Source organism: Tetrahymena thermophila (assembly GCF_000189635.1).
Source record: "Tetrahymena thermophila SB210 genomic scaffold scf_8254470, whole genome shotgun sequence".
NCBI lineage: Eukaryota > Ciliophora > Oligohymenophorea > Hymenostomatida > Tetrahymenidae > Tetrahymena > Tetrahymena thermophila.
In genome coordinates this window covers 868,005-891,890 of record NW_002476246.1, presented here as the reverse complement: position 1 = coordinate 891,890, position 23,886 = coordinate 868,005, and the positions used below count along the sequence as shown (strand labels likewise).

Sequence of the window (23,886 nt, the reverse complement as noted above, 5' to 3'; positions counted from 1 at the left end):
TTTTATCTTTAATAATTCATTTTTTGTTGGTTAATTCATTGATTGATTCATTCATTAATATATGCTTGTTTGACCAAAGATTTTTCATAATATTAAGAAAATGAATTCTCCTCCAGATAAATACACAAATATTTTTATGATGTTTTAATTTTCAAACAATTTATATTTATATATAATTTTAAATTGTTATATTTCATTTCTTTCTTTAGTTAATCTTGCTATTTATTTGTTTCTTACCCTATTTGCTAGATGCATTTATTTTATTGATTGCTCTTTTCACTATTAGAAGAAAAATTTTAACAAATTAGCTAACTAAGTTGCTTGGCTTTAGGATTTAGTTAACCTAGATATTATTTTGATTAACAAACTAGTAAGTAGCAAACATACAAATTTCGACATGAGATAGATAGATAGCTAGAGTTAGTTAAATAATTAAGAATGTACTAATTGGTAAAGTTTGAAAGAACGAGAGTAATTTTATAGAATTAGTGAATAAAAAAGTAAATGAATAACTATAGTTTATTTTATTGTAAATATTTTATATTGAATAGTCCAATTTGTTTATTTATATCGTTTTATTGATTTATTTATTTATTTATTTATTATATTTATTTAATTCTATTGAATTATATATGTGGCTAAGTAATTATTTATTTTCAATTATTTCTTTTAGCGTTTGTGAGAGTTTTTCCTTGACCTTCTTAACCAATTTTAGCTATTTTAATTTCTTCAGGTGAGATTTATCCTTTACTTTCTATATTTAAATTCTTTAAAAAATGTTAATAGTTAGTTGATCACATATTTATATTTTATTTACATTAATACGATTTTATAATCCTTCTATGTCTTCTACTAAGTGCTTTACACTCTTCCAAATGGGAGAATTTTCGCCAGCCTTCCACATTTCTTATTGGCGTTCATTTAAATAATATTATTAAGGTCCAAGAATACTGCCAGGACGAGCAATACGAATCCATCCAATGAAATCTGCAGCAGGGAAACGATAGTGCTTCATAGCATACATAGCAATCAAAGAACCAGTTCTACCTAATCCAGCCTAATAAATTTTTTATTTTATAAATTCATTTATTTTATTTTCAGTAATTAAACAATTTGTTTACCTTGCAGTGAACTGCGATTTTACCTTTCTCTTTTTAGCATACATCCAAAAATTTATGTAAAATATCCTAATTTTTTTATTTATTTATTTGTTGAAATGTTTGTTTGTTTTTTTTTAAAGTGTTTAATAAAATAATTTTATATTTGATTTATTACATCTGGAGGGCAAGATCCATCAAGGAAATATAGATCTAAGTGTTTAATACCATTGTTAGTAAATCTAGAGGCTTCATAAGTCTTTTTATTAAGTCTAATAACAAGTGTAACACCCATATTCTTGAAAATGGGTACATAGTCTTCAGGAGTGAAAGTTCTGTACTGTATGTTGTTAGTTAGTTTGTGTTGAAATTAAAATTTGTATTATAATTTTATATATGAATAAAAATTATTACACCATCAGCATCTCTTTGGGTTGGAGAAGGACCAGAAAAGGCTATGAATTTTTCAGGTATAATGACATTGAGATCACCATTTTCTACTCTCTCATAATATTCATAATCTCTTAACTTAAAATCTCTTACATTGAACCATTTCAATTTAATTGCATATTCAAGGCCTCTAAGACAATCCAAAATCTTATTTTTATAATTTTATTTAATTTTCAATCAATAAAATAGATTTGTTAAAGTTTGTTTAATTTGATAGCTACGACTGACTAATAAATCCATTTATCAAATATTTAAAAAAAATTAATTATTTTTATCTTATTTATTTTGCTTATTTGTTCATTTCTTTTATTTTTACATTATTAATTCTTAATTTGTAAGATGGATTAATTTTTATTAATTTCTCTTTTGGTGTTACTACGAACGAATTTATCAACTAACTGTGCTATTTTCATATAATTTTTCTTCCTTTCTCTTTTGAAAAAAATTTAATCTTTCCTTATTTAAATTAAAACCTATAAATAATTTTTTCTTATTTTTCTCTTCGTATTATGTATGTATGTATGATTTGTCAAGATAATTTTAATACCATGCTTTTATTTTGATTATAATAACATTTTCAACAGTTAATAAAATATGTTTCTTTTATATTGATTTATACCAACCAATATTTTCTTTAAATAAGAATGAATCTTTTTTATCTAAGGAATTATTAGAATCAATATTGATTAATATATCAAAATTATTACAGTGCATTTATAAGTACAATATCCGTAACTTGCATCTCTGTAGTCGTTGAATGGAGGCTAAACTTTCGCAAATGGAGCCCATGCAGAATCAGCACCTCTGTTAAGAATGATGACCTGTTAAAATAAATAATTAAAATTAATTTATTACTTAAGGTAAATTAAATAAATAGTTAATTGTTTTATAATTAATAAGGCATTTATGCTTGATGGATATTATGTAATATAAAATTCTATCAATCATTATTGAATAAGTGATTAAATGAGATAAATAAATAAATAATAAACAACAAAATCTAGGATAAGCATGAATTAAAAGCAGTTTAAAAGGTATTTTTGTGTATTTTATTGATTTTGATGATATATTTTTGCTCATAAACGATAAATAATGCTTAAAATGAGTGTGATTGCTTACTACTGTTGTCATAATTAATTATAAAAAAATGCTTACTTGATATGCGCAAATGAGATAACAAGCATTTGTTCTCTTGTTAGAATCTACACCAGTGTAGTGGTAAATAAGATTCTTAGAGAATTCGGGATCTGCAAGTAAATGTTCTAATTCAGTTACAAATCTATAAGTATTACCTAAATTATGAGGACCAAAGTCAGCGAAAAAAGGTTCGTATTATAAATCCTATTTTAATAATTAATTTTAATACAATTGCTGTTCAGATTAAAATTTCAATCAAATGCTTTCGTTTGATTTTGTTAAAGCAAATTAAAGTGGTGTTCGTTGATTCAGCTTTTTACTTTAAACTCACACCTTCTGCTCTTTGTTTGAAATATTTCCATGAGAAACACTCAGACATTTTAGTAAAATCAGTCAAATAAAAACAAACTGATTATTATAAAATTCTTACTTGATCAATATTAAAGAAATATGCGTTTGGCTAGTTTTTGGGAGGTTCTTTTCCGGAAATCCAATATAGACGATCTATTATTAAATTAAATAAGATGTTACTATAAAAATACATAATAGTTTTAATTTAGAAAAAGTGCTGCTTGTTGGCTCATCCACTTGAGATAGATTTTCTTTGGTTTAAGTTATATGCATACTTACTTTCATACATAAATATATGAAAAAACCATTTTAATGAATTAGCTTAGCTGAACAAGCAGCAGAGACGAAAATTAAATTTAAATACCTTTAATGATTTCGACTGCATCGGTTTTAGCATCCAAAGCTACTAACTTTGGTTCGTCCTTATAAGGCTATCTTGAATTTTGTTTCATGATACTAGTTTTTTTTTTTATTAATTGTTTGATATTTCGATAATCTTTTACTTGAAATTTTATTTATATTTTGATTATTTCTTTAAATTTTTATTTATTTATTTTATTCACATAATAAACAAATAATCTATCCGCGATCTATTGATTGATCAATCAATGATTAATTAATAGATGGATGGATGGATTAATCAAATAATCAATGAGTGAACTAATGAATTAATTAACATATACATACATTCATTCATTCATAAGTACATAAATTAATAAATTCAAAATCAATCTCATATATACACTCGCTCGCTCGCTCATTCTTTTGCGTAGATGCGTTGCTCTTTTTTCTTTTAAGATCTGAAATCTTAAAAATTGTATCAAGTTTTCTTTTTATTGGCGATTATTGTATATTTATTTATTTAATTATTTTTCCTAAATAATCAATCAAAACTTAATAAAATTATTAGCCTTGATTTATTCAATATAAAAATAGCAAAATAGTCAATTTATTATTTAATTTATTAATTTATATATTTAATTAATTTCTTCTTTCCAATAAAAGCTTTTTTGAAATTATATACCTCATTTTCATTGAATTTTTATTAATTGTTTCCCTCTAATTTAGCTATTATGTATTCTCATTTTATTATTCGAATAAATTGTTAATTTAATTTCTGATTTTCTTATTTATTTTTTTATTTTGTGGTAATAACACTCAATCATTTCTTTTAAAAATCCTACTAAAAATTTTAATAAGCAATTAATCTTTGGCTATATTACTATTTATTTAATATTCATAAATAATCATAAATAGTTTTTTTATCTCATTTTATTTAACTAATAGCTTTTATCATATTAAAATCCAATTCAAATATAACAAAACCATTCAATAAGTGCATCTAACATTAAATGTAAAATTTTAAAATATAAATTTCAAATTTTATGCAAATTAAAAAAAACAAATAAATTCACAAATTATGTACACATTAAATCTATTATGATGCATTCTAGTAAATACATTCAAAATACTTAATAAAATTTTGAGTAGTAAATATATACTCAAATAAGGATTAATCAGCATAATGTTACTTGGTTATTAATAATTCACTTCATATTTTATTTAATCCTTGAAATTACAAAGAAGGTTAAAAATTGATTTCTGCATTATCTAATATAAAATATTAATTTATTGAATAAATAAACTAATAAAAAGGTATTTAAATCATAAAAAAAAATTATTCATAGAAATCATGCTAAAGAAAAATATCTAATACAATTTATAAAAAAATTAATTGAAAATAATTATTTATTATTGAGTTTACACACATGAATTTTAGCTATGCAAAAAAATTTTTACTAAATCCATTTATTTATTTAGACAGTTCTTTATAAACTTTCATCATACTGGAATTTCTTATTCTTATAGTTTCGGTGCCTGATTGGCTAGGAAATCTGATACAAATTGTCTTTATTGTTTTAGAGTAAGAGAGTCTATGAGTTAGTTGGATCCATCTAAAATAGTGTGAAGATCAGGATTTCTTACTGAATGTGTTGGATCTATTTCCATGACGGCTTGAAAATAATAAATTCTAAGATTTTAAAATAATATTAAGATATTTATAAATATATTTTAATAGGAATTAACCACATATAGAAATTAATTACAGAATAATATAACTTATAAAAATTAATAAATAAAACAATAAATAATAAAAATCAATAATAACTAACTTGCATTTTTATGTTTCTAATTGAATTTTTTATTAAAAATTGTAAATATATTTGTAATTAAAATGAAACTTTAACAAAATATATTTAAAATTAAGATTAAAAATATCACTTTTTAAATTTATCTTTAAATAAATAAATAAAACATACATGTATTTTTGTCTTTTCTTTTTTTTGTTGATAGCTTTAATTTGAAATTATTTTTTGTTAATGAAATTTTTGATCAAAACTGCTAAAGTTTTTCTAGCAATTCCATTCCACCAATTTATATGGCCATGTTGTACATATCACCTAATTTTTATTTGGATTTGACTAGCTGATCAGTCAAAGTCTCAATTATCTTATCGCTGTCTTTTGCTTTTTGAATTTCTTATTTCATTTATTTAAATTCATTTTTCATCATGTCTCTCTCTTAAGTCACCTTTTAAAGCTCAATCTAAAATTTTTAATTTCATTATTTTTATTATTCATAAAATACTAAAAAAACTCATTTTATTCTTATCAAATTCATTTTTTCCTTTCATAATAAAAATTAATGAATGACTTATTGAATTTTTATTTGAGATTTATAAATTAGACTGAAAAGATTAAAATAATTTATGAATGAAAATACCTTGGATAATTCGAAGTCTTATTTGACTTGTGAGAGCTCTTAGTCTACCTAATTGTTAGCAAAAGTCTTATTATTAATTGGAGAGCTGAGAGATTTTACGGAGTTTCTATTTTCCCTATCTTTAGACTAAGGTGTATTCATAATGTTTTGATTTAGAATTTCGTTTAGCCTGTTCTACAATTCTTGGTTTTTATGTGTTAATTATTCTATTTATTCTTGGTAAAGGTATATTTTATCAGACTAAGTATTGTCAGTATGAGAGTTGTCATTGTTGTGGGAGTTTTGTTGGTTTTATGTAAGAGATTCCTCAAGTTCTTGGTTTTTAAGAGATAATTTTTCATTAAGGTATTCTTTTTCTGCTCTGATTGCTTCAAATTCATTTGTTTGTAGCTCAAGCTCTCTTTCTAAACCTGTTATCTTGTACATCAAGTCAGATATTTCGATATTTAAATTGGAAATAGTCTCCTCATTTGTCTCAATTGCTTACTTCATCTGATAAATCTTAGCATTTTATTCACTTTCTTGTTCTCTAAAGGCTAGGATTTATTCTTTGTACTCTTTGTTCAACTTGTGATATTTCTCTTCATATCCTATTTTACTTGGGCTGTTTTCTTGAATTTGTTCTTTCAAGCTAACCAACTATGCTGTTAAATCTGCAATTTAGTTTTTGCATTTATTAATTTCTATCTAATTCTCAGAAATTGTTTACTGAGCCTTATTTAACTCTACTTCTTACTCTTGAACCTTTTCTTCTAAACACTAGTTATCCTACTCATAGGAGTTTAATTAGGCAATCAAGCCATCCTTGTTATTGTTTTCTGCATGTGATTCCTGAATCTATGCATGTAACTACCTAATCTCCATTTGCAAAGCCAAAGTTTCCTCCATCTAATTTGTGTACCTCTGCTCAGTTCCTTAATTTTATTCACTCATTTCTTGCAATTGATGCTTTAAATCTTCAATATCTTGATGCTTTTCCCTATTTATTTTTAGTTTTTTGATTAAAAAAATAATAATTTATACAAATAAAGCTTATCTTTATAAATTAACTTGATAAAAATTTTAACTTTACAATAATTTTTTAATTAATTTTCATAGAAACCTAAAAAATATTTTCTATTTAAATCAATCAATCATTTTAATTTAAATAATTTTATTATTTAAAGTTTTATAACACTTGATATTAATAAAAATTAAAAGTTTTTTAGAGACAATATTTTCAAATTTTTCTCAAATTAATTTTTATTAATTTAAGGATTAAATAAATACTTTTTTAAATGATTTTATTTATCTTATCAAAAATGGCATTTGAAAATTTTGCAGTTAAAAATAATTTACTTTATTAAAATAAAAAAAAATGCATAGTTTTATCATATATTTATGTGAGACAGGTTATTTCTCAGTTAAATACAAAGCAGATAAATAAATAATTTGACATCCCAAAAAGAATTTCAAAAGACAGATTTTTTTAAATTGGAGAAAAATTTATTTATTTTTCTACTTTGAGAGAGGAATTTAAAATAAAATGAAATCTTGATTGAATGTGGGTCTGTGAAAATAAATTAGCTTTAATAATTAATACCTTTAATCGTCTTCAAGTAGTTTTATCTTTTACTGTAAGGATTAAATTTCATCTTGCTTTATTTCTATTTCGTGTTATAATTCTTCATTCTATTAAGCTAGAGCTTCATGATTCTAAAGTTTTTGATCATATTCTTAATTTTACTTTGCTCCCTCTTAAGTAATTTGTGCTTGTTCTTATTATATTTACTCCAGTTTTTAGCTTACTTCATACAGTTGTTAATCTTTTTATTCTATGAGTTATTAATTATTTCTTATTTATTCTTCTAAGTTATTTAGTTAATGCTAAAGTGACTCATTTTCAGATTATAGCTCATCTATTGTCTATTACTTTTCTTGAATTGCAAGTTTTTCCTATTCTTTTTATGCCATTAATTTTTCCTCTAGGCTTTATTAAATCAACTATTACTCTTTCGTCAATGAAATATTTTCTTCCTGAATAGTCTAAATTTCCTTTTCTTTTTCTAGCAGCAATTAATCTAGTTTTCTTTAGTTTTCTAAATGAGTCTGAATTGTAATATTTAAAGAAGATATAGTCATTTCATATTCATCATGCTTTATCTTCATGTTAGAATTAAATTCTTCTAATTATTTTATTTATTGATTTTTTTCCTCTATTTCCTCCTAAGCATTTTAAATTTATCCTTGCTATAGCTAGGCTTATTCATTTACATCGTCTAAATTTTATTATAACTAATTCAATTTGCTACAAAGCTCGTTATTTTCTTCATTTGATGATGCTTCAAATACCTATATTTGCTATTAATACTAAGCATTTTTTTTCTAAAGCAACTTAAGTTATTCTTCTAAATTACTTATCTATTCTTAATGCTTTTCACCTTATTTTATTAAATCTTCATTTTATACATTTATTTGTTCACAGCTTTCCTTTTCTTATTCAATTTAAATGTTTAGATTTTTTATTTCATTCTAACATAAAATTAAATCTTATTCTTTATTTTTCAACTCTTCAAGTAAACCTTCATTTTATTATTATAAACCTTTAATTTAACTATCGTATTATTCATTAAGGTGATTAAATTGCTCTTCTTTATTATCCAATTATTATTCTAACTATTATATTTACTCTTCTAAACTATTTTTAGTGAACTCAAGTTGTTTTATATTTTCTTCTTAGTTAACAATTTCAAGTCTAAGTTATTTAACCTGATCTTCAAAATTGTTGTTTTCTAACTAAAGTTATTTCATTTACTCTTAGTGATTTTAAATTTCATCCAAATGACTTTCAATTTGCTCTTGTAATACAATTTTTTCTTACTCTAACTATTTAATTTGCTCTTAAACAACTTGTATCTAATTCTATTAGCTTTAAATTTATTATTCATATGCTGAATTTTTGCTATTTGCCTCATCTAATTTTAAAGTTTAAGATGCCAAGCTTGCTTCAAGAGTTTAAATCTTTGTTAGGTAAGATTGTGCTTACTCTGAAACAGAAGCTCCTCCAGCTTTAAGCTCTTCAACAGTTGATGTCAAAGAATTAATTTAAAGAGTTTAGTTAGAAATAATTTACTAGGATGATTAATTAGCCACTTTACTTGCATCTAATTCTTGTTTTACTTTAATTACTTCTGCTCTTGTTTAGTCCAAATCTGAAGTTATCTTAGCAACTTTTTCATCAAATTATTCCTGCTTATCTTTCAATTACTAGTTTAACTTCTTTTTCTCTTGCTCAAATTAATTTGTGCTATCGCTAAATTTGTTTTATAAACTTTGATGATCTTTGTCAATGCTATTAAATTTCAGTAACAAAGCTGCATATTCGACGCTTTTTTGCTTTATTCCTTCTTCACCTTAAAGACTCAAGCTTTTTATTTACTCAGCTTGTTAAGTAATTTAATTTTTTAAATTTGTATTTTCTTTTTATAAAGTATCAAATTATAAATGCAACTCACTGAATTCTTTTGATGACTGAATGAATTTTTATTCATTATTTTTAAAATCTTAAGATAATTAATCATTTTCATTGCTTAACTGTTTTATTTATTCCTATAAGTTTTTATTATTTTATTCATAAATATCAATTTGCTATTTCAATTGTTAAATATCAAATTGATATTAATTGAATTAGCTATTGAACTCAGTCTATAAATCTTCAAATTCCTATTTACTGTGTTATAAAATTTGCTTGGCTTCCTATAGTTCAACACTAAGTTAGGATTTTTCTTGATTTAGAAGATCTAAATTTTGTTGAAGCTAGCTAATTTCTTGATTCCTATCTTCCAATTATTAAGCTAACTAATTTTTTTAGGCCTCTAATTCCTAATTATTATGCTGTTAATTAATCTAATTTGAATTAATAACATCATTCAAACTTAGAATTTATTTCTGTAGTGCTTTATTTTCATCTTAAAACTTGATAATACTTTGCTCTTAATTTTTTTACTATAGTTCTCTATTTTTTAAATCATCCTTTAGCAACTAAATCTCTTGTTAAGTTTGTTAGAGTTAAGCTTCATAGTTATTAATTATTAAGTTTAATTCTTTTTCTTTTTCATTAAATTCAACTATAGATAGCTTTTCCTATTCTAATTCTTATTCTTTTGACTGCAACTAAGACTATAAATCAGTTATAGCCTTCTCTGCATCATTTTAAATTTGGCTAATCTAATTCTACAATTCCTAAATATTTAAAAAAATATAATTTATTAAAAAATTATAAAAACAACAATCCAAAATAATTTTTTTAATCATTTATTGTAAAAAACAAAATCATTCTTAACTAACTTGCTAAAAGTTGAAAAAAATCTTTATAAAATTAAAGTTATTCTAAAATTAAAATTTTTTTAAAAAAGATGTTTATCCCACCTGTTTTTTGCAGTTTTTATTTATGAAATTCATTTAAATTTAATAAAAACTAGCAAATAGAGATCAAAAATTTTTCAGTAATTAATTAGTAATATTCATTTTTATTCTTTAATAATAAATAAAAGATTAAAACAATTTGTTATGAATAATTTTGAAAATTGAAAAATATTTGAAGAATGATTTGAAAGATAGCTGTTAATTAGTAAGAATTAATTTATTAATTAATTAGTTAGTTACTTATATTTAGGATTAATAAGATGATTCATTTTGATTGAAATTCAAAACTATGGTTTAATTTTGTTTTTCTAGTTTTTAAATTTCTAGCTTAAGTTGTTGGTTTTCTTTTAAGTAAGTTTACTTTTCCTAACTCAAATTATTTATCATACTTGTCTATTACTAAATTTTTATAATATACTAACCTTGCTAATCATCCTACTCTTAGAGAGAGTTCATAACTTGTTATATATAATCAAGTTCCTTGCCCTAATCACAACTTAAAGTTTATTAAATTTAAATTAAATAGGAAACTATCTGGTTGTATTTTTCTTGTAGTTCATTTAATTGATTACTTAATCCTGTCTATTCATTTTGCTGATTGCTTTAAAGGATTAAAATTTACTATTCTAAATTTTAGTGTTTGGTTAAAACATTTTTCAACTCGTTCTTTGCTTCTTCCTTCTCTTTTGATTCTTATCCCAGCTTTAATAACTATCCCTTAATTTGCTCCTCTAACTTTATGTAAAAAAAAATGTATTCTACATCTAAATAAAACATTATAAGAAAAATAATTTTAATCTTTCTATTACTGTTTTTATTCTTGAAACATTTTTAACATTTATTTCCTTTTCATCTGCTAATTTCTTTTCCAAATCAGTAAACTGCTAACGCTATTCCATAAATTATTGCTTGTATTTCAAATATTTTTGTTTAATTTCATCATTGCTTTCTTAACTTGCTGTGTTAGACTGAACCATCATCTAATTTTATTGCATATTTTACTAATGATGAATCTACTGCTAAACCTACTAAGCGTGCGTCTAATTACTCTATTAAATATGATCTTAGGCTTTAACTTCGTTTTGAATAAACATATCAGCTGCTACTGCTTTAGACATGTTTGATGCCTAGCTTTATAATAAGAATATTGTTCAATTAATATTTCTATTAACAGTAGCAAATTGAGCAATAAATAAATAACATCTCTCTATTAAAAATGCTAAATAGTTTATCTAATTTTTATAGTTAATTACCTCATATTTGTAAAATCAACTTCTTTGATTAAATTTAAATTAATTTGAATCTACAAAGTTGCTAATTTATCAGGGCATTTGTCAAGTTTTAGAGATTACTGAGAAACTATTTTTATAATAAATTAATGTATTTATTTATTTATTTATTTATTTATTCTGCTATTAGCTATTCATTAATTTGTTGCCAATTTTATTTTAAGTTTACTCTGTTGTTTTTAGTTTGCAAGATACCCCAAATCTAAATTTGCTATGCCAGCTACTTTATTCCCTTTTGGTGTAATGATTATGACAGTAAAAGTTGACTGTTTTGTTAATATATGAAATAGAATAAATAGGTGCTGAAATAGCATAAACAAACAAATAAAGTTAAGTGAAATGAGTAAAAAATTGAACCTTTTTTTCTAGAAACTACTTTGAGTCTTCATTGAAATATAAATTTGATTCAATCACTAACTTTTCATCAAATATTCCTTCGCCTTTATTTAGAGAAACTTGATTTTTGGTTTCTACTTTCTGAGAACCTATTTATAGTTTGTAAAATAGTGTGTTTTATTTAAACAGACGAGTATATTTCAAGAAAATAAACCTCTTTTCCAAGCTACTTGCAACGTGCATGGAAAGCTAATAGCTAAATTGATCTTCTACACAGCTACTTCGAAACTAAAAAGAAACGCCTTGATGTTTTATCCTTATTCTGAAGCCATATTTTAATTACTTTTAATATTGAATATTGTTTGATTAATTAAATAATTTTTTTATTATTTTTAAAAATATTACATTAAGATAAAAGAAAGAATAAATTAAAAAATGAATGAAAAACAAATAGATATATTTTATTTTTTAAATTATTTAACAATAAAAATGTTTGTTTGGATTTACTTACTTACAATATTACAAAAAATAGTGTAATAAATTACTATAAATATTGATCTACTATTTTTAAAATTTATAAACGCACATTCAATCACACATTTAACAAATAACTATAGAAAAAAACCAAATATTAGTGCATTAACCTAGTTAGCTGATTTATAAGCTCTTTTTTTTATTGAAAAGTCTTTGCAATATTAAACAAATCTATTACCAATCCTTTTGTATTAGATGCAAGTAAAAATCTTCAAAAAGAGCTAGCTATCAAAGAATATTCTTATAGAAACGTAGCTCTCTAAAGAATTATATACTATAAATCCTCATTAATTTTCCACCACTCAAGCTTTATTTCAAACATAAAATGTACAAAAAATCTTATTAAAAAAATTTAGAAAAAAGGGTTAGAGGGTCTTATATAATAAGGATTTAATCTATATAGTTTTTAATTAAGTTTGTTTACAAAACAAATTAATTTAAATTTGATGGTGAATTTATTTATGGATTTATCTGATAAAAAAATATCTTAAATTTACTTAAAGAAAATTAAAGTAGCTTTTTTACAATCTCATCACAAAATAAATTAATAAAAATTTTATGGTGAATTTATTGATGCATTTAAAAAAAACATCTTAAATTTATATGTTAAAACAATTTATTTAAATAAAAATAATTTAGTTTTTTTAAATCTAAAACACTTTACTTCTTTTCTTTCTTGCTATTTGTTATAAATATATTTATTTAATAAAAAAATGATCTATTTAATAAAACAGAAGTATTAATTAATATATGCTAGATTGAAAATTATTTTATCTCTGATATTAAGCAAAATCTTTTATGTTTGGTAATTTTTATTTGTTGAAACCTGAATAAAAGAAATGTAAAATATTGATTAAAAATTTTAAATATGAAACAATTATTTTGTGTAGACTAGACTAACTTGCCATAATTATTTAGCTATTTCAAATTTTTTCAATAATGCTTTTAAATTTTAAAATAAATAGATTTTGATTGCTTATAATAAGATCAAAGCCCCTTTTAATAATTTGTATTAAATATACAAAATATTTGAGCTTAGGCATAAATCAATTATTAAAAGAAAGGATTGACTTCATCATCGATTTACTAAATAACTAACTATCTAATAAACTAACTAAAATAGAGATAACTTTAAGGAAAATAAATAAATGGATTTATCTTAGCCTGATTTCGGAGTAGCAAAAGAATATGACGCAAAAATTTTTGATCTACAAAAAGACATTGAAGAATTAGAAAGATAGTTTGGATTCAAAAAAGATTAAGCTCAAAAAAATTTAGAAATAGAAGGAAAAAATTAAAAAAAAGCAACTATTAGTGAAGGATTAAGTAAGAAATAAGAATTTAAAGGCAATTATTTAGATGATGAAGACGAATAACCTTAGATGATTAGGCCTGCACCAATTCCTATGAATGCAACAAAATATTTAAATTAATAAGTAAAATAAAATAGATACTCAAATTTAGTTTCCATCAAGCCTGACCAGCCTAAATTAGCTAAAAAAAATCCAGAAATAAGTGAAAAATGGCAAGAAATATTCTCTTAAAAACCAGATTTAATGAAATTTTATAAGAAAGATGAGTTTGACCCTGTTGACTTTAACAAAAGGGATTTCTAAACAAATATTCATTTGCAGAAAGAAAACGAAGTATTCAATGATTACATGAATACATTTGCTTTAAATAACTTATGAATATTAAAACAAACCTCTTTATATTGTACATAAATTAATTACTCAATCCATCAGTTATTTTATTGAAATTATAAATATTAAAATAATTCTATTTTTTAACAAAAATCATTTATTACTTTTAATTTTACCTACTATATATAAAACTGCTTTCAAAAATCCAAGAATGTAAGTAAGCATTGAGTGAGTTAATTACAATCAAACAAAAATATAATATATATATACACTATATTAAAATTTAAAATAACCATTTTTATATAGCACCATAATATTTGTCAAGCTAGGCACCTTTATAAACTCAGCACTCGTTAAAAAATAAGCAAAAGTTTTAATTCATTATAAAATCCATCTATAAACAGGACACCTGTACTTAATTCTTGGTTCCTTAGATGCCCAGTTTTGATAAGTTTTACTGAAATTATAATTTATAGATGAAGGTTAAGTTTAAGTCATAATATTATCACTCTATTCATGATATTACTTGATATTGAAACTCTTCCTTCCTACTCATAAATTCAAACAAATAGAGGAATTCTTAATTTAAGAGCTGTTATTATAATTTTAAAAACATTTATTTACTTTTATTATCTACTTACTCATATTTAGTATAGACTAACTATCTAACTAACTAAAACATTCAAATTAAATTCTAAAAAATCATTTATTTAATTGAAATAAATCAAAATATTCATCATTATTTGAATTTATATTTATGTTTTGAATTAAAGATAAAAACAATAATTTAATAAACTGATAATGCCTTTTTTTCTAAATAATAATTATGTTTTATGAAAAACTTATTAATTAAATGATTGAGCATCAATTGAAAATGTCTTTCAATCTATCTTTATAATTAAATGAAAGTGGTCGTAACAAATTTAATGAAAGGAAATAAAAATAAGAAAATTCTAATTAATTAATAAGATACAATGATTTAGAATAAAAACAATTAATATCCAAAAAAAAGATACCATAAATATACCACAATTATGTTATAAAGGGAAGAATTGAATTAAGAAGAAAGTGATCTCTTAATTTAATAAATACTTTTTATATTAAAGATTATAAAAAGATAACAAAAAAGTCAAAGTTCTACTAACTTAATATTACTTACTTCTTGTGCTTAAAAATAAAACAAATAAACAAAATGAGCTCTTTTAAGCTGCTAATGTTTGCCAATTTATTCTTTGTATTAAAAGCATTTATAATTAGTTCAGCTAACAACATGCAAACTCAGTATTAAGGTCCTTCTGTACCTATTTAGACATATGTGAAATTGTATTCCACCGCTTTACCTGTATTACAATTTGGTATGCAATCTGGCTAAGCTAGTCAAAATGGAGATATTTACTTTCTGTTTTAGTTTGTAGGAACTCACTCTCGCCTTTTTAGGCCTATTCATCCTTCAAACTCCTCTCTTAATATTTATGTTAACTCAATCAAGGCGAATATTTTCTAAGAATTCGATAATCAAATAGATCTATATTACTTTATCCTACAAGTGAAGAATTATGCAAGTAAATATTCAGGCTATTGCGAAATATTCTTTGAAGGAGCATAAGCAAACAGCTACAACATCAATGCAACTACTCGTTTTTCTTAAAATCTTTCTACAATTTAAAGTGAAATCGATGGTTAATCAGTAAATTACACCATATCCTTTATTTAAAATGCATGTAATTTTTTTGAGTCTAAATAAAATTCTAATTATTGTACTTATTAATTAATTTATTTATTTATCTATCTATCAGATATGCTTGGTGGTGTTCCAGTGAGATGTAAAATGTAATCTTATGACGGTAACCGACAACCACCTACGACTCCAAATATTTATAAAGATTCATAGTTATAGATTAGTCTTTATTATAAGTTAACAAATCTAGATCTCTCTAAATACAGCTTGTTTTTTACAATAAATTATAGTACATTTGATAGAAGGGGTAATACTGTTCCATTTTCCTAATATATATCAGATAATGGTCAATCAATAAGTGATGGCACAGTAATCCGTTTTTTTTTATAATTAAATAAAAAAATAGAAAGAAACAATTATATAAAATAATTCATTTCTCAATAAGACAATAATCTCGACAAAATAGGACTTTTATTTGATCATAAAATTATCCATTATTAATTAAATATTTCAATCAAACCAAATAATAATTTAATTTAAGAAATCATCAATATCTTCTGAAAAAATATATAGTTTCATTTATCAAAATAATGAAAATAAAATACAAATATAGTTTCTTTAAAACAATTAGTAAGTTTGTTAGTTAGTTAGTTAATTAGTGTGAAGGTGACTGTAGCTAGTCTATATGATATGACTAATTATTAAAAAAATCTTCTTTATTTTTTAAAATAAATAAATTTCTTAAAATAATAAGTTAATATTTCAATCATTAAATTTTTATTGAATTAAAAAGACTTTGATTATTGGAATGCTTTATTAAATTTCTTAGAAGTTATAAAAAAACAGATTATAAATAAATAAAATAAAATATTTTGGTTAATTTTCTTTTAACTAACGATCATAAATAAGAATTTAAAAGAAAATTTTATTTCTTATTTTAAAGTAAAAGAGTTTTTTTAATTAATTGAACATTTTTTTGTTATTAAATAGTGGAATTTCTTTATAAAAGTATCCTCTGGTTTCTAATATTAGATTTCTAAGCTATATGATGCTATTGGCATTTACAACAGCTACGATTTAATTCTATAAATTCCAGGATTTTTTGATTTTTCTACTAGTACAACCTATTTTGGATTACGTATGGATCTTTGCAAGATAAATAATGGGAATGATTGTCTTTTTAAAGATGGAGATTTTATCTATGCTCCTGAGCCTTTTTTTGCTCCAAAAAAATAAGTAAATTTGCCAATAATAGTTTCTTTTCCATAAAATATAGAAGTACTATCAGATTTTGAGTTTAAAGTCACTTTAGGTACTATTAATTATTATGAAAATATTTTCATATTGGGTATAAATTTTCCTTAAGATTTAGTTGACTTTAATTAAGGTAAGTAAATAAGCGATTAAACATTTTCTTTAATATTTACTCTAACAAGATAATTATTTTGAAATTAAAAAAATACAGTTTTCAATATTCTATAACCCTTTTCTTATTAAAAAATAAGTAGTTTAATAATTCAATATTTCTTATTTTAAGCAATTTTTTTAATATATAAATGAGGGTTGTAAATTTTATCAAAATTTTTTAATTTACCAAAACAACATTTTAGTGGAATTTTTAAGGATTTACTTAAAAAGCAAGCCTTTATCTAAATTGCCCTCTGATTTATAAAAATAATTTTGAATTTAGCTTTTTATTAATTTAAAGAATTTATATTTTAAAAAAATTATCTTTCATTAAATTATTAATAAAAAATTCCAAAATCAAGTAATTTTTTTAGAATTATTGGAGATTTAAAGTATTATTTATATACATTTTTTTATTATGAATGTTTATTTTAATGATAAATTATTTTTGTTTATGTGTTATTTTTGATAAATATGAGTTAGATAGATTGAATGAGTTTTAAATTAAAATAATCAAATTTTCTTTCATTTTTAATTTATAATTATTTTTTGAAATAAATAGACTTGTAATTCAAAGGAAGAATTATTACTGATAACTAAAATACTGCTTATAATTTCATTCTAATTGATATTAATCATTATCCTTTATCATCTGATTATACTGTATAAATATTGCTTTCATTAACTTAAACTGTTAGTTTAAGTTTGAAACAAGCTACATTGAGTTTTAAGCTAAGAGCACCTAATAGAATTTTTAATTCTGATAACATAAAAATTTTCTTTCAATCATTAACACCAGACTTTATGAGATATAAAATTTAAGAAGTTAATACTTTTTAAAAAATGAATTTTATATAATCCAAATCAATGAGTTTGCAAATTACACCACTATTAAGCGGTATAAGAGTAAAAACTTAGTACATCTTTAATATAGATTTAGGTTAGGTAGTATACCAAAACTCTTATGTTACTATTCAAATACCTAAAGAGATTACTGTAATGAACATGCCAAACATCCAGCTTACTAATTTTGATCCTGGCTAAAGTTAGTTTTGTGCTCCCTTTTTAAGCATATAAAATCAGTTAATTACTATATCTCAAATGGTTTGTTAATAGCAATAATTAGCTTATACATTTGGTAATCCTCTGAAAGTCTAACTAATTTTCTCAGTAAAAAAATAAACTTTTATCAAAACTTACTAACTATTTTCATTAATTTTTCAAATTTTTTGCTGATTAGGAAAATTTATCAACACTTTTTGTTTGTTAAGAGCTTACTAAAGCCATTAATTTTCAGAAAAGTGTTCAAATTATTCATTTTTTATTTAAATCTAATTGAAAATTTAAACTTTTTATTCCAAAGCTTTATTTAATTCTTTTTTAATTTAAAAATAACCTAAAAAATATCAATATTTTTTTATAAAAAAAATTCTTTAAATAGGAATTTTAGAATCCTTAAATTAGTTCAGCTTTAGATTTTTACTTGAATGTATTCACAATCGATTAATAAAAATAACTATTATATAATGATAATTCATATTACTAAATCGTTAATTCAAAAACTACATACATTTATGAATTTGTTACTAATGCTACAGCAGTCTGCTTGAATGACATTTAACTCAGAGGGATCATCTGCGAATAATTATTAGTTACCTTGAATTCTAATAGCGGAATCTTTTCAACCGAAGAAATAGTTCTTACTTTACCTCTAGAAATAATACCACCTCTTGATTTTATAGATAACTAAGGAATTCCCTATTAAAATAAAATAAGTTGCAAGCTAATTGAAAGTTATTTGCCAACTTCAATCTGCACAATCGACATTCCATCTCACACAATTACAATTACAGATTCTTAATTTACCAATACAATTTATTAAAACATTAAAAACATCATAATTTATAACACTGTCATTCCCAGGTATATGAAACCCTTAGGAACGAATATACCTCCTTTTCCTAGCGACGTTACTCCTTTTTCCTACATTGTAAGAGATTCTCTAACCAAAGTAAACTCAAGTACAAAACAAATCAAAGAACTAAACAATTTTTATAAGCTTCCTCCAATCAATGTTTTCCCAAATCTTCAATTGAGGCAAACAACAAGCTCTTTAAACTGTGAATCAAATAGCATCTATATTTCCTTTTCGCTCTAAGTTTAGCTTCATAACAATGACCTGCTTTAGATATTTTTCCCTGCTTTTTATAATTTTGCCCAATCTACAATAGATGTAGTAGGATTAGATTAAAGTTTTACTTATTAATTTATTCCTCATTAGTCTTTATCATAAGTAATTATTTTATAGCTCACCATAACTAAAACAATTAGCTATTTAACCAGCACCTAAATCTACCTATTAGTAAAAAATATCTAAAACCCTGCATAAATTCCTAACTATGCGTCTGCAACTGTTATAAATAGTAATTTTTTTTTTTAATTGCATAAAGCAATTTTAAATATTAATTTTTATTATTAATTTCTTTGCATCTAAAATTAAAAGGCATAAATAAAAAAAAACATCCCACTTCAATTTATACTATAACCACTTATAAAATAAATTCATAATTTTTTATTAATGAATTGAATTTCTTTGTTGTTTCATAAAAATAAAATTTACTTTTTTCTGTTTTTTTTTTTTAATCAACTTAAAAACAAACATTTTAATTTTTAAAAATTTGATTTATTTTATTTTTTGTTTAAATGTTATTTTCAATCTTTAATTTTGCTATAATGAAAAGATTATAATGTTCTCTCAGACTCCACAATATAAATTATAGATAGCTTGAGTTAGTAGCCTTTCTAATATTAAGTAGTAAAAAACTGTTTTATCATAACAGATTCTGGTTAGATGACTGTTTAATCGGTTAATATAATTTCAAGAGGTGTAGTTTCTGAAACCGCTATTTACGGTGAAGACATGTAACTGGTAGTCACAATAAGCTTTTCTTCTTTAAATCAATAAGATTTGTAGAATTATTTGGATTTATATTTAAATATTCCAGCTATTAGCTAGGACAGCTTAAGTTAGCTTTAAATATTAATTAACGGATAACCAACAAAAGACATTCTACTACTAAGCAATCCAAATTATATCAATTCTTTTAGATTTCTTAACTTTCCTTTTATTTTATCTGATTAAATGTAGTATTATACAATCACATTTTAGAATTTAAAAAGCAAGAAAGAACTTTTCTCTAATCAAGCATCAGTTGTAAAGGTATAGAGGAATCTGCAAGTTACAGACACGTACATAGCTTAGCTTGATTCTTTCACATTAAATTCTTAACAATCACTAGTTTGTGATCCAAGTTGCTTGGAATGTGTAAACGTTTCAACTTATTGTACTGCCTGCACTCCTGACAAATAGCTTGATACATTGATCCCTGGAAAATGCGTAGCTATCATTGCTTCAAAATTAATGAATGTTTATTTGTTATCACAATAATAAGACTCTTTATTAAACTATAACACTATTTAGACAAGTTAGCTTATAGTTTCAAGTTTTGTTGACATTTATATTTAGATGCAGATTTTTTTTACTGGAGATTAAAGCTACTTTTTTGAAATCTAAATTCCTAAGATATTTAGCATATCTAGTAATTCTTAGCTGTCTTATGGGTAAGATTCAAGCATTTTAGGTTCAAATTTGGAAATTTTAGATGAAAAAATTTATAGCTTCTCAGTTGAATAAAACAATAATAACAGTTACATTTCTATTTAAGTAACTTAACCTATTCAACTAATTCATAGTAGATACTAAATTATTAAACTTACTCAAGTTTAGCTTCCAACTCAAAATTATGAAAATTATCTGTTTACATTATCTCTATTACTGAAAGATGTATCAAACCCATTGTTGGTCCGATAGTTAGATAATATTTAAAAAAATTTTAATATTGAATGTAATTAATATTGTAAAACTTGCTAGGGCAGCCCTGATGCTTGCATGTCATGCTATGAAGGAGATATTTATGATAGCTTGGGTTTGTTTTGCATTAATCAGCCTTGCTGGAACGGTTAAGTAAAAGTAAAGACTTCTAAAGGTTATGTTTGCTCAGACAACGACCATTCCTAATCATGCGGAATAGAGTACTGTCTGTATTGTGATACATCTCCAAATAATCCAAAATCGAAGTGCTTAAAGTGTTATTATAATTTTACCTTGTCTGAATAATAAGATAAATGCAGCTTTAAAGATCCAAATATTAATGATAAAGTATCTATTAGCAACCCTAAGGTACCCTTTGATGGAGTAACATAGAGTCCTAATGAACAAATAAACAGCACTTAAGTAATTAGCAGAGAAATGGATTTAAGAAATTTATGGATATACCCAGAAGAACCTCTAATACCTCCTAATATCAAATTGTATGCACCTTTTGGAGTAGTTGTATGTATATTTAATATTGTCTACAGTCTTTTCAATAGTTTAACTTAACATAAAGTCTCCTTCACAGTAGAAACTTGCAAATATTTTGGCTTCATTGATCCATTTATGAGCGTTTACTACTTCATTAGATTGGTAAACATAGAATAATTTTACTTAATATAAATTATTTACGGAGCTTTAATTGTCCTTAAAATGAGAGCAAATATCTACGCTGGACAAGCTATTTTAAAGATTTTTAATCAAGAATTAAAATAAATTGGTCTTACAAAAGAATTCATTATAAGATTTCTTTCATATCGATATTTTTTTAAAATTATTTAAGAGTAAACTAGAGTTAAAGAACTCAAAATAAGAAAAATAATTTAAACAAGAGAATCCCAAAATTAGACTAATCAACAAAATGACACAGAATATTTTGAGATAGAAGACGACGACATACTTGATTCTAACAATCCTGTGTCCAAACAGCTTGATAAAATTATGAAATATATTATTTTTAGTATCTTGAGCAGCTTTACTTGTGTTTCTTGCTATGTATATAGCAAGATCGTGTATTCTGAACTTTATTCAGTATCTTCATAAATAAGTACTCTGATGTTTGAATAATTAGTATATTACTTTGTTATTATGGTCTTTGATATTTTTATGTTATTGAAATGTATGACCACAATAGGAATGTATTAAAATTTGTATGAGCCATATTAGTATAATTTTAAATCTGGCAAGCAACTCAAAAATGATGACATCTTCTAACAAAATATCTCCGATGATAAAGATAAATAGACAAGCAATAGCTAAACTAATGAATGTTAAGAATCCCTTTCAGTAATAAATTTACACAAATATATTTTATTAAATATTAATTTAAAATAGTATAAGCTAGAATCCCCTGAATAATCTAAGAATACATAAAAAAAATAAGTTCCAAATCTAAAGAAAAGACACAGCTGGCCATAGCAAAACATAGAACAAAGCGAAACATTTCAAACTGCTATCAGATCTTTGTTTGAAAAAGGCTAAAAAAGACAAATAAGAATTCCCCTTAAAGGAAAACAAGTCAAGTAGCTATAAGGTAAATTCATTATCCAGTAATTCACCCTAAATTAATTCATTCTATTGATTTTAAATTTAGACTCAATCCAATAGTTTGATGAAAAATCTTATGACCATCAAGGGATATCTTAATTCAATATAGCTTATCTAAAAATAAGTTGATAAATTAAAATTTTTTTTGTTTAAGACATTTCATTATCAAGCTCATTAATTTATGTTTACATATTTTAAACGATAATTTATTTTTTTGGCATTTATCTCTTTATTTATTTAATATTTATTTAATTATTTATTTATTTATTTAATTATTTATTTATTTATCTATATATATATCTTTTTATCTATCTATTTATCGATTTTAATATGTATCAGGCTTAGGTTCTGATTTAGCAAATTGCAATCTCTCAATTTTGAAACATTATCTTGAGTATATACATTTTATTTGTTTTTGGATTGTGTTCCTTATTAAAATTTATTTAAAACAATAAAGCTCATTTAATTTGTTTATTAGCTGCTTACTTGATCACAATTGATGTATTTATCAATATATATTTATCAGGCTTAGGTTCTGCTTTAGCAAATTGCAATTTCTCAAATTTGAAACATTATCTTGAGTTAATACAGTTTATTTGTTTTGGATTGTGATATTTTTCCTTATTAAAATTAATTTAAAACAATAAACCTCATTTAATTTGTTTATTAGCTGCTTATTTGATCACAATTGATCTATTTATCAATATTTCTATTTATAAATTTAATTTTGTCCCTATAAATAAGCTAAGTAATAAAATTTAATATATTTTATTATTATGTTTTGATTTTAATCTTCTTAGTTTAGTTTAACTTGATCTTATTACAAAAATTAACTTATCCTTTTTTATCTACAAATCTTCTGATTGAAAAATAGAAAAGCAATGAATATTTTGAATGGAGAATAAGATTCATAGAATATATATAATTCTTCCTAATCATATTTATTAAATAACATCTAGTATTTTAAAGCCAAGTTTAGAACTTGCTTCATTAAAATCAGACGAGTCTATAAAGAGAATGAGTATTTTGAAATATCTTCTTTTGCTTTTTTATTTATTATCTATCTACATGAATATAATTTACTACTTATTTATTTATATATATATATAAAGTTTAACTTTAAATTGTTTCATTTTAGTTAGATTAACATTCTATATATTTTTTTTTTAATAAAAATTTATTATCAAATTTTTCTTTGTAAAAATATTTTAACAAATAATTTCAAAAAGTATTTAAAAGAGAAAGTAAGTAAGAAGGAATAAAGGAAATAGTTAATAAAATATATAATAAATAGTAA

General features: G+C 23.1%; 6 protein-coding genes across 6 annotated transcripts; 2 read left to right on the top strand and 4 right to left on the bottom strand. All coding sequences in view use genetic code 6, as the record gives it.

The window, feature by feature from the left end:
* Nucleotides 1–193: 193 nt before the first annotated feature.
* On the bottom strand, nt 194–921 carry TTHERM_000431319 (transmembrane protein, putative; the record flags this gene model as incomplete). The annotated part of the gene is made up of 2 exons (XM_012799444.1): nt 194–767; nt 818–921. 2 exons carry the CDS (start codon nt 919–921, stop codon nt 194–196), a joined length of 678 nt encoding a protein of 225 aa, XP_012654898.1.
* A 108-nt stretch (nt 922–1,029) lies between these two features.
* Nucleotides 1,030–3,487, bottom strand: TTHERM_00431330 (tyrosine phosphatase, putative; the record flags this gene model as incomplete). Its single annotated transcript, XM_001011358.2, has 7 exons — nt 1,030–1,057; nt 1,122–1,187; nt 1,276–1,694; nt 2,255–2,368; nt 2,703–2,888; nt 3,115–3,188; nt 3,400–3,487. The coding sequence occupies 7 exons, from the start codon at nt 3,485–3,487 to the stop codon at nt 1,030–1,032; spliced, it is 975 nt and encodes a 324-aa protein (XP_001011358.2).
* A 1,390-nt stretch (nt 3,488–4,877) lies between these two features.
* TTHERM_000431329 (hypothetical protein) lies at nt 4,878–5,045 on the bottom strand (the record flags this gene model as incomplete). Its single annotated transcript, XM_012799443.1, has 1 exon — nt 4,878–5,045. One exon carries the CDS (start codon nt 5,043–5,045, stop codon nt 4,878–4,880), a length of 168 nt encoding a protein of 55 aa, XP_012654897.1.
* Nucleotides 5,046–5,429: 384 nt separating this feature from the next.
* Nucleotides 5,430–12,180, bottom strand: TTHERM_00431340 (EEIG1/EHBP1 protein amine-terminal domain protein; the record flags this gene model as incomplete). Its single annotated transcript, XM_001011359.2, has 9 exons — nt 5,430–5,642; nt 5,820–6,798; nt 7,402–10,040; nt 10,464–10,958; nt 11,033–11,354; nt 11,477–11,582; nt 11,682–11,778; nt 11,870–11,997; nt 12,063–12,180. 9 exons carry the CDS (start codon nt 12,178–12,180, stop codon nt 5,430–5,432), a joined length of 5,097 nt encoding a protein of 1,698 aa, XP_001011359.2.
* A 1,350-nt stretch (nt 12,181–13,530) lies between these two features.
* On the top strand, nt 13,531–14,073 carry TTHERM_00431350 (hypothetical protein; the record flags this gene model as incomplete). Its single annotated transcript, XM_001011360.3, has 1 exon — nt 13,531–14,073. One exon carries the CDS (start codon nt 13,531–13,533, stop codon nt 14,071–14,073), a length of 543 nt encoding a protein of 180 aa, XP_001011360.1.
* Nucleotides 14,074–15,151: 1,078 nt separating this feature from the next.
* TTHERM_00431360 (transmembrane protein, putative) lies at nt 15,152–22,825 on the top strand. Its single transcript, XM_001011361.3, has 8 exons — nt 15,152–15,746; nt 15,822–16,072; nt 16,694–17,090; nt 17,673–18,280; nt 18,552–19,533; nt 19,852–22,328; nt 22,377–22,575; nt 22,636–22,825. Exons 1-8 carry the CDS (start codon nt 15,218–15,220, stop codon nt 22,716–22,718), a joined length of 5,526 nt encoding a protein of 1,841 aa, XP_001011361.2. The 5' UTR covers nt 15,152–15,217; the 3' UTR covers nt 22,719–22,825.
* The last annotated feature ends 1,061 nt before the right edge of the window (nt 22,826–23,886 follow it).